General features: G+C 58.6%; 1 protein-coding gene across 1 annotated transcript; it reads right to left on the reverse strand.

The window, feature by feature from the left end:
* Positions 1-751: 751 nt before the first annotated feature.
* Positions 752-5,434, reverse strand: LOC128973603 (D-threo-3-hydroxyaspartate dehydratase-like). The gene is made up of 8 exons (XM_054389945.1): positions 5,271-5,434; positions 4,016-4,174; positions 3,170-3,450; positions 2,251-2,437; positions 1,378-1,499; positions 1,102-1,291; positions 915-1,020; positions 752-841 (listed from the first exon to the last, which is right to left on the reverse strand). Exons 1-8 carry the CDS (start codon positions 5,432-5,434, stop codon positions 752-754), a joined length of 1,299 nt encoding a protein of 432 aa, XP_054245920.1.
* Positions 5,435-10,628: the final 5,194 nt, after the last annotated feature.

Here is a 10,628-nt window from a genome sequence, read left to right on the forward strand (position 1 = left end):
GCTCTCAGCCGTTTCGGTCGCGTCCGGCTCCTCTCAGTCCGGTTCGGTGCCACTCGGCCCGGTTCGGCTCGCCCCCTCCGGTTCGGTTCCACTCGGCTAGGCTCGGCGCGGCCCCGAAGCTCTAGGGGGCGTGGTTCGCCTCGGGCAGGGCAAGGAGGGGCGCCTTCCCATTGGCTAACAGCGGAGTGGAAGGGCGGGGCTTACCGCGCGGCCCCACCCATCTCAGCCCCGATGCTTCGTGGAGCTGCTTGTTCGAGTCCCGCTGCAGTCTGGCTCGGCTGGAACCGTACTGGTCCAAACTGAGATTGAACTGGTCCAACCTGGGACAGGAGGGATGATGACCCACCCTTGCCTCCTTCTTACGCTGTGTTCCCTCCCGGCCCCGCGGGAGGAAGAGTCTGGAAGTGGGAGAAGCAGCTTTATTGAGGCTGGTATGGGAAGGGTGCAGCACCCTGGGGTGGGTGCAGGTGGTCATGGAGTGGGTGCAGATGGTCATGGGGTTGGTGCAGGACCTTGGCCATGGGTGGAAGGCCTCAGTGTGGGTGCAGGACCTCGGTGTGGGTGCAGGGTCATGGTGTGGCTGCAGGACCTCAGCATGGGAGCAGAGTCTCATCAAGGGTGCAGGGTCTCGGCATGGGTTGAAGGATCTCCTCAAGGGTCCAGGGTCTCAACATGGATGCAAGATCTTGATAAGGGTGCAGGATGTGGGTGTAGGTTCTTGGCACTGGTGCAGCACCCAAGCAGCTTCTCCCTACCAGCCCCGGACTGGGTGCCAGAGCTCCACCACCTTCCCCTTGGCATGGATGTAGTAGACAGGGTGCATGGCAGTGGTGGCACAAGCCTGTGGTGGGTGAGGATGTTCAGCTGGGTGTGCTGGGCTGTGCTGGGGGTGGTGGGGTGTGGTGGATACTCACATGGAAGGGGATGAGAGCCAAGATGCTGCCCAGTGGGAAGCTCTCAAAATCCAACTGTCCATCGATGGCTTCCACCTGCCCGTGCTCCTGGGTCAACCCCACCAACCTGCAGAGATGTGCTGTGAGGCCCTTGCCTAGGGGTGTCCCCCCGACCCAGATCCCACCCAGGTCCTACCAGGGTGCTCACCTGAGCTCAGGGTGTCCCTCGATGGCAGCGCAGCCAAAAGGAGCTTGGTCACGGCCGTGGAGGCTGAGGCCAGTCCAGCCACAGTCCACCAGCAGCTGGTTGCGGTGGGGGTAGTGCCCGATGACCCTGGTCAGGACACGGATGGCTATGTCCTCCAGCTGGCAGGAACCCAGCTGGCTCTGCTGGAGGTCTGGGGGAAGAAGGTGCCCAGCTCAGGTCAGGGTATGTCCCACCTTGGAGGGGGTCCCTCCAGAGCAGGGGTCTCAACCCACTGACCATAGAGGAGGTAGTTGCCAGGGTGGACCTCGGTGAGCAGGGACATCTCTGGCACCGGGTGGCTGCAGGAGGGAGTGGATCCAATGCTGGCCTGGGGACATGACACCCCCGCTGCACGCAGCCTGTCAGGACATGAGGAGCCTCTGAGTGGTCAGGGCGTGGCCAAGGGGAACCCCTAGCTGTGTCCAGGCCCCTCCAGATGTGCTTGAGCACACCTCCAAATATAGCAAAGCACTCCCAGATCCACCTGAGACCCCTCTTGGATGTTCTCAGACCCCCTCTAGATGTGCCAGAGCATGGCCAGATGTGCTGGTGACACCCAGATGTGCTGGTGACACCCAGATGTGCCCAAGATCTTCCCAGATGTGGGGGGAACAGAGCAGCCTACAAATGTGGGAAGTTTTCCTCACTTTCCTGAGTTTCCCCACCACAAACTGGTGGCACAACCAGCTGGGGTGAGACTGCAGCCTCCCAGAACATGTCCCCAGGGGAGGATGGAGGTCTGTGGGGACCTCACTGCCTGCCCTTCCCCCCTCCTCTCAATCCAGCAGGATCCATCCGGCAGCAATTCCCTGCAGGATGCCAAACCCCGAGGTGACAATGGTGGGGGTGGGGGACCTGTGTTGGGTCACAACCTACCACTAAAACCACATCAAAGGTGACCTGAAGCCACCAACATCCTCCTGCAGCTCCCCAGGGGGGTGTGGGGGAATGTCCCTTTGTAGGTTCCCATTTTATGGGGGGGTCATTTACATTTACAACCAGGGGGTTGGGGGGCAGTCACACCTCACGGTGACCACCTTGGACCTCCCCACCCCCTTCCCAAGGGATCTCCTGAGCTCTGCTTAGCCATGGTGTGTTTGGGACACTCACTCAGTGACAAAGTCAGTCACAGCCATGGTGGTGGCCCGGGCGATGCCTTCCACCGCTGGCACATCCTGGCAGCCGTAGGTGTTCCCGCAGTGAGCGTAGACTCCCACCAGTGCCACCTCCTGCGGTGCCTCCTGGGCGATGGCCAGGGCAAGGGACATGGCTTTGGGGTCTGTGGGTCTCACGCCAGCTGTCAGCCAAGGGAAGGGAAGGGTCCAAGCATGGCTCAGGGCAGGTGGGGACTCAGATGCTCCGTGGTGGGGATGGAAGTTTGGAGTTGAGGGAGATGCTGGGCATCCGTTCCCCCCCTGGAGCATCCTGGGGGTGGTTGGGTGAGAATGGGACTTGGGGAGGTGCTGGGGCTTGAATGTCCTGCCGTGGGGGGGCTTTAGGCCACCTCTGCCCCATGAAGCACCCTTGAAGTGTGGCTTTCAGGGTGTCTTAAATGGCCCTGCCCAGTTGAGCTGCTGGGGCTGGGGACTGGGGACTGGTGGGCTGGGGACCATCCTTCCCCAGTCGACCGTCTTTGAAGAATGACCTTTTGGGGAGGGTCTTAACTTCTCCATCCCAGCTGTGCTGCTGGTTCTGGGGACCTAGGGGGGACATCCCTTCTCATGGACCATCCTTGAAGAATGACTTTTGGGGAGGGTCTTAAAGGCTCTGTCTTGGTTGAGAAGGTGGCTCTGGGGGCTTGAGGTTGGTGGAGCATGGACCCTCCCTCCTCAGTGGACTATCTTTGAAGAAGGACTTTTTGAGTAGGATCTTAAATGTCCCATCCTGGTTGAGCTGGGGGGATCCCGGTGGGGGGGAAACATGGAACATCCCACCCCACTGAGCTCCTTGCTGCTCCATCCCAGGAGGTGGTGGTCGTGGTGGGCTTTAGAGGGGGGAGATCTACCTGTGTGTGTGAGGGGTCACCTACCCCTTCCATTGCCACAGTCAAGCTTGAGCCAGACGTGCCAGCGCTTGCCGGCGGGCAGAGGGTGCCGGCGAAGGACAGCCAAGCCCTCGGGGGTGTCCAGGAGGACCTGGAAGTTCTGGAGTTGCTGGGCCAAGCTGAGGCAGTCCTGCATCCTCCCCACCGGCAGCGGGTAGGCGTAGAGGATGTCCTGGAAGCCTCCCGCCGCGAAGAACCGAGCCTCGGCCAGCGTGGACACCACGATGCCACCGTGCCCGCCGCCCGTCGCCAGCTCCGCCCCTTCCCTGCGCCACAGGCGGCACGGGGGGCGCTGGGGAGGCTGGGCAGGGGGAGCAGGGGGACGGAAGGGCTGGGGAGCATACTGGGGGATACTGGGAGGGTGCTAGGGAGGATGCCAGAGGGACACTGGGAGGATGCTGGGGAGGACTCTGGAGGGACACTGGGAGGATGCTGGGAGGGTGCCAGAGGGGTGTTGAGGAGGATGCTGGAAGGATACTGGGAGGATGCTGGGGAGAAGGAGGGTGAAGGGCTGGAAGGGCTGGGGAGCATGGTGGGGGGCTACTGGGAGGATGCTGGAGGGATACTGGGAGGATGGTAGGGAGTAAGATGGGGAGCATACTGGGAGGATACTGGGATGAGGCTGGGGGGGCAATACTGGGAATGAGTTTGGGGAAGATGTTGGGAAGGATTCTGGGAAGGATGCTGAGGGATACTGGGAGGGTACTGGAGGGATACTGGGAGGTTACTGCGGGGATGCTGTGGGAATGCTGAGGAGGAGGAGGGTGAGAGGCTGGAAGGGCTGGGGAGCATACTGGGAGGATACTGGGGGATAATGTGAGGGGCACTCACAGCGTCTTGTGTGTCTTGACGTGGGGGCGCAGGCGCAGCCCCAGGGCTCGGCACCGCTCCCGCATCCGCTCCGCGTTGCGCCGAACCTTCGCCTGGTCCAGCGTCAGCGCCGGGGTGGGCAACTGCTCCAGTGGGGCTCCCAGCCACTTACTGGCATCACTGGGAGCGGGCATGGAGAGGACGTGGAGGGGAGAATGGGCTGCACCCACCCCGTGCCGGTGGGAGCAGGGGGAACTGCTGTGGGTCCCCTGCTGGCCACAAACCTGGGGGTTCCCTTGGTCTTAGTCGGACACTGGGACTGGAAGACCTGGCACTGGGATATATAGGACTGGGAAACTGGGGAGGTGAGCATCTAGGTCTTCTGGGAGAGGGACACTGGGGCTAGGGAGAAGTGGGACTGAGGCATCTAAGACAGGGACACTCGGAATTGGGGAATCTGGGACACCTGGATCACCTCAGGCTGGGAAACTGGGAACGGAGACAAGAGGGACTGAGAAACCTGGGACTTGGTCGTCTGGAACTGGATGCTTGGGAGAGGGACTCAAACGACTGGAAAATATGGGAGAGGGATACAAGGAACTGGGGACAGGGACAGGTGGGACTGCAACATGTGGGTTAGGGATACTAGGGACTGGGACATCTGGGTCACATGGGATAGGGACACTGGGGACAGGAACACCTGGAAGTAGGTCATCTGGAATTGGACATCTGGGAGAGGGCTATCTGGGACAAGGACACCTGAGCTGCCCTGCTAACGGCTACATGGAACTGGGATATCTGAGACTGGGACATCTGGGACTGGGAAACTGGGTCACTTCAGATAGGGACACTGGGAACAGGGAACAGTGGAACTGGGAAACCTGGGACTGGGACAGGGACATGTGAGTCACCTGGAACAGGGAATCTGGAAACAGGGACTCTGGGAACCTGGGCACTTGGGATATATAGGAATAGGAAGCCTGGGAGTGGGATACTGGGAAGAGGGACAGCTGGGACTGGGATCTATGGGACTGGGACATGTGGGTCAGCTGGGATAGGGATACTGGGAACAGGGACCCCTGGGACTGGGATCTACAGGAATGGAGCACATGAGTCTGGGCCACCTGTCCCAGGGGGGACAGGGACACCCAAAGTCTCCAGTGGGGTCACCCCACTGACCCTACCAACACTTGGCACCCCCTCCCCCCCCTTCCCCGAGGCTGTCTGGGTGAAGGTCCCAGTGCCACCCTGAGCACCCATTGTCCCCTGGTCCCACCTGTCCATCTGTCCAGCCATCCCTCTGCCCGGCCCTGCAGCTGCTCCCAGCTCGGCTCTGCTGGCTCTGGTGGCCTTGCTGGTGCCAGCTCCACGTGACACTGTGGGCACTTGCAGCCAGCCTCGGCTGAGGACAGAGGTCACTGCTGGTTGAGGGGCCCCCATCGGGGTGGCAGCACCAGGGGAGGACAGGGACGCTGTGGCTGGGAGCTCAGCCTCTTGGGGACAGCACAGGGACAGCACCCAGCTCCTTGGCCTCCTGCTCGTGGTGGGGGAGAAAAAGAAGGGGGAGAATTTCAGCATTCAGCACTGGCGTGCAGAGGGAGGCTGAGACCCAGCCCAGCTTGTGACATGAGTGAGGAGCTGCTGAGACCTGATTCAGCTCATGACACGAGTGTGTGGAGCTGCTGAGACCTGATCCAGCTCATGACACGAGTGTGTGGAGCTGCTGAGACCTGATCCAGCTCATGACACGAGTGTGTGGAGCTGCTGAGACCTAATCCAGCTCATGACACGAGTGTGTGGAGCTGCTGAGACCTGATCCAACTCATGACACGAGTGTGTGGAGCTGCTGAGACCTGATCCAGCTCATGACACGAGTGTGTGGAGCTGCTGAGACCTGATCCAACTCATGACACGAGTGTGTGGAGCTGCTGAGACCTGATCCAGCTCATGACACGAGTGTGTGGAGCTGCTGAGACCTGATCCAGCTCATGACACGAGTGTGTGGAGCTGCTGAGACCTGATCCAACTCATGACACGAGTGTGTGGAGCTGCTGAGACCTGATCCAGCTCATGACACGAGTGTGTGGAGCTGCTGAGACCTGATCCAGCTCATGACACGAGTGTGTGGAGCTGCTGAGACCTGATCCAGCTCATGACACGAGTGTGTGGAGCTGCTGAGACCTGATCCAGCTCATGACACGAGTGTGTGGAGCTGCTGAGACCTGATCCAACTCATGACACGAGTGTGTGGAGCTGCTGAGACCTGATCCAGCTCATGACACGAGTGTGTGGAGCTGCTGAGACCTGATCCAGCTCATGACACGAGTGTGTGGAGCTGCTGAGACCTGATCCAGCTCATGACACGAGTGTGTGGAGCTGCTGAGACCTGATCCAGCTCATGACACGAGTGTGTGGAGCTGCTGAGACCTGATCCAGCTCATGACACGAGTGTGTGGAGCTGCTGAGACCTGATCCAGCTCATGACACGAGTGTGTGGAGCTGCTGAGACCTGATCCAACTCATGACACGAGTGTGTGGAGCTGCTGAGACCTGATCCAGCTCATGACACGAGTGTGTGGAGCTGCTGAGACCTGATCCAGCTCATGACACGAGTGTGTGGAGCTGCTGAGACCTGATCCAACTCATGACACGAGTGTGTGGAGCTGCTGAGACCTGATCCAGCTCATGACACGAGTGTGTGGAGCTGCTGAGACCTGATCCAACTCATGACACGAGTGTGTGGAGCTGCTGAGACCTGATCCAGCTCATGACACGAGTGTGTGGAGCTGCTGAGACCTGATCCAACTCATGACACGAGTGTGTGGAGCTGCTGAGACCTGATCCAGCTCATGACACGAGTGTGTGGAGCTGCTGAGACCTGATCCAGCTCATGACACGAGTGTGTGGAGCTGCTGAGACCTGATCCAGCTCATGACACGAGTGTGTGGAGCTGCTGAGACCTGATCCAGCTCATGACACGAGTGTGTGGAGCTGCTGAGACCTGATCCAGCTCATGACACGAGTGTGTGGAGCTGCTGAGACCTGATCCAGCTCATGACACGAGTGTGTGGAGCTGCTGAGACCTGATCCAGCTCATGACACGAGTGTGTGGAGCTGCTGAGACCTGATCCAACTCATGACACGAGTGTGTGGAGCTGCTGAGACCTGATCCAGCTCATGACACGAGTGTGTGGAGCTGCTGAGACCTGATCCAGCTCATGACACGAGTGTGTGGAGCTGCTGAGACCTGATCCAGCTCATGACACGAGTGTGTGGAGCTGCTGAGACCTGATCCAACTCATGACACGAGTGTGTGGAGCTGCTGAGACCTGATCCAGCTCATGACACGAGTGTGTGGAGCTGCTGAGACCTGATCCAGCTCATGACACGAGTGTGTGGAGCTGCTGAGACCTGATCCAGCTCATGACACGAGTGTGTGGAGCTGCTGAGACCTGATCCAGCTCATGACACGAGTGTGTGGAGCTGCTGAGACCTGATCCAGCTCATGACACGAGTGTGTGGAGCTGCTGAGACCTGATCCAACTCATGACACGAGTGTGTGGAGCTGCTGAGACCTGATCCAGCTCATGACACGAGTGTGTGGAGCTGCTGAGACCTGATCCAACTCATGACACGAGTGTGTGGAGCTGCTGAGACCTGATCCAGCTCATGACACGAGTGTGTGGAGCTGCTGAGACCTGATCCAACTCATGACACGAGTGTGTGGAGCTGCTGAGACCTGATCCAGCTCATGACACGAGTGTGTGGAGCTGCTGAGACCTGATCCACTCATGACACGAGTGTGTGGAGCTGCTGAGACCTGATCCAGCTCATGACACGAGTGTGTGGAGCTGCTGAGACCTGATCCAGCTCATGACACGAGTGTGTGGAGCTGCTGAGACCTGATCCAGCTCATGACACGAGTGTGTGGAGCTGCTGAGACCTGATCCAACTCATGACACGAGTGTGTGGAGCTGCTGAGACCTGATCCAGCTCATGACACGAGTGTGTGGAGCTGCTGAGACCTGATCCAGCTCATGACACGAGTGTGTGGAGCTGCTGAGACCTGATCCAACTCATGACACGAGTGTGTGGAGCTGCTGAGACCTGATCCAGCTCATGACACGAGTGTGTGGAGCTGCTGAGACCTGATCCAGCTCATGACACGAGTGTGTGGAGCTGCTGAGACCTGATCCAGCTCATGACACGAGTGTGTGGAGCTGCTGAGACCTGATCCAACTCATGACACGAGTGTGTGGAGCTGCTGAGACCTGATCCAGCTCATGACACGAGTGTGTGGAGCTGCTGAGACCTGATCCAGCTCATGACACGAGTGTGTGGAGCTGCTGAGACCTGATCCAGCTCATGACACGAGTGTGTGGAGCTGCTGAGACCTGATCCAGCTCATGACACGAGTGTGTGGAGCTGCTGAGACCTGATCCAGCTCATGACACGAGTGTGTGGAGCTGCTGAGACCTGATCCAGCTCATGACACGAGTGTGTGGAGCTGCTGAGACCTGATCCAGCTCATGACACGAGTGTGTGGAGCTGCTGAGACCTGATCCAACTCATGACACGAGTGTGTGGAGCTGCTGAGACCTGATCCAACTCATGACACGAGTGTGTGGAGCTGCTGAGACCTGATCCAGCTCATGACACGAGTGTGTGGAGCTGCTGAGACCTGATCCAACTCATGACACGAGTGTGTGGAGCTGCTGAGACCTGATCCAGCTCATGACACGAGTGTGTGGAGCTGCTGAGACCTGATCCAACTCATGACACGAGTGTGTGGAGCTGCTGAGACCTGATCCAGCTCATGACACGAGTGTGTGGAGCTGCTGAGACCTGATCCAGCTCATGACACGAGTGTGTGGAGCTGCTGAGACCTGATCCAGCTCATGACACGAGTGTGTGGAGCTGCTGAGACCTGATCCAGCTCATGACACGAGTGTGTGGAGCTGCTGAGACCTGATCCAGCTCATGACACGAGTGTGTGGAGCTGCTGAGACCTGATCCAGCTCATGACACGAGTGTGTGGAGCTGCTGAGACCTGATCCAGCTCATGACACGAGTGTGTGGAGCTGCTGAGACCTGATCCAACTCATGACACGAGTGTGTGGAGCTGCTGAGACCTGATCCAGCTCATGACACGAGTGTGTGGAGCTGCTGAGACCTGATCCAGCTCATGACACGAGTGTGTGGAGCTGCTGAGACCTGATCCAGCTCATGACACGAGTGTGTGGAGCTGCTGAGACCTGATCCAACTCATGACACGAGTGTGTGGAGCTGCTGAGACCTGATCCAGCTCATGACACGAGTGTGTGGAGCTGCTGAGACCTGATCCAACTCATGACACGAGTGTGTGGAGCTGCTGAGACCTGATCCAGCTCATGACACGAGTGTGTGGAGCTGCTGAGACCTGATCCAGCTCATGACACGAGTGTGTGGAGCTGCTGAGACCTGATCCAGCTCATGACACGAGTGTGTGGAGCTGCTGAGACCTGATCCAACTCATGACACGAGTGTGTGGAGCTGCTGAGACCTGATCCAGCTCATGACACGAGTGTGTGGAGCTGCTGAGACCTGATCCAGCTCATGACACGAGTGTGTGGAGCTGCTGAGACCTGATCCAGCTCATGACACGAGTGTGTGGAGCTGCTGAGACCTGATCCAGCTCATGACACGAGTGTGTGGAGCTGCTGAGACCTGATCCAGCTCATGACACGAGTGTGTGGAGCTGCTGAGACCTGATCCAACTCATGACACGAGTGTGTGGAGCTGCTGAGACCTGATCCAACTCATGACACGAGTGTGTGGAGCTGCTGAGACCTGATCCAGCTCATGACACGAGTGTGTGGAGCTGCTGAGACCTGATCCAGCTCATGACACGAGTGTGTGGAGCTGCTGAGACCTGATCCAGCTCATGACACGAGTGTGTGGAGCTGCTGAGACCTGATCCAGCTCATGACACGAGTGTGTGGAGCTGCTGAGACCTGATCCAACTCATGACACGAGTGTGTGGAGCTGCTGAGACCTGATCCAGCTCATGACACGAGTGTGTGGAGCTGCTGAGACCTGATCCAGCTCATGACACGAGTGTGTGGAGCTGCTGAGACCTGATCCAGCTCATGACACGAGTGTGTGGAGCTGCTGAGACCTGATCCAGCTCATGACACGAGTGTGTGGAGCTGCTGAGACCTGATCCAGCTCATGACACGAGTGTGTGGAGCTGCTGAGACCTGATCCAGCTCATGACACGAGTGTGTGGAGCTGCTGAGACCTGATCCAACTCATGACACGAGTGTGTGGAGCTGCTGAGACCTGATCCAGCTCATGACACGAGTGTGTGGAGCTGCTGAGACCTGATCCAGCTCATGACACGAGTGTGTGGAGCTGCTGAGACCTGATCCAGCTCATGACACGAGTGTGTGGAGCTGCTGAGACCTGATCCAACTCATGACACGAGTGTGTGGAGCTGCTGAGACCTGATCCAACTCATGACACGAGTGTGTGGAGCTGCTGAGACCTGATCCAGCTCATGACACGAGTGTGTGGAGCTGCTGAGACCTGATCCAGCTCATGACACGAGTGTGTGGAGCTGCTGAGACCTGATCCAACTCATGACACGAGTGTG

Source organism: Indicator indicator, chromosome 20 (assembly GCF_027791375.1).
Source record: "Indicator indicator isolate 239-I01 chromosome 20, UM_Iind_1.1, whole genome shotgun sequence".
Lineage (NCBI taxonomy): Eukaryota > Metazoa > Chordata > Aves > Piciformes > Indicatoridae > Indicator > Indicator indicator.

Excerpts from the sequence above, each read along its gene's own strand:
- LOC128973603 (XM_054389945.1), bottom strand. The coding sequence starts at position 5,434 with ATGGGGGCCCCTCAACCAGCAGTGACCTCTGTCCTCAGCCGAGGCTGG. Across the intron at positions 4,175-5,270 it reads ATGGCTGGACAGATGGACAG|TGATGCCAGTAAGTGGCTGG; the intron begins GTGGGACCAGGG and ends GCCCGCTCCCAG. Across the intron at positions 2,438-3,169 it reads TGACTGTGGCAATGGAAGGG|CTGGCGTGAGACCCACAGAC; the intron begins GTAGGTGACCCC and ends CTTGGCTGACAG.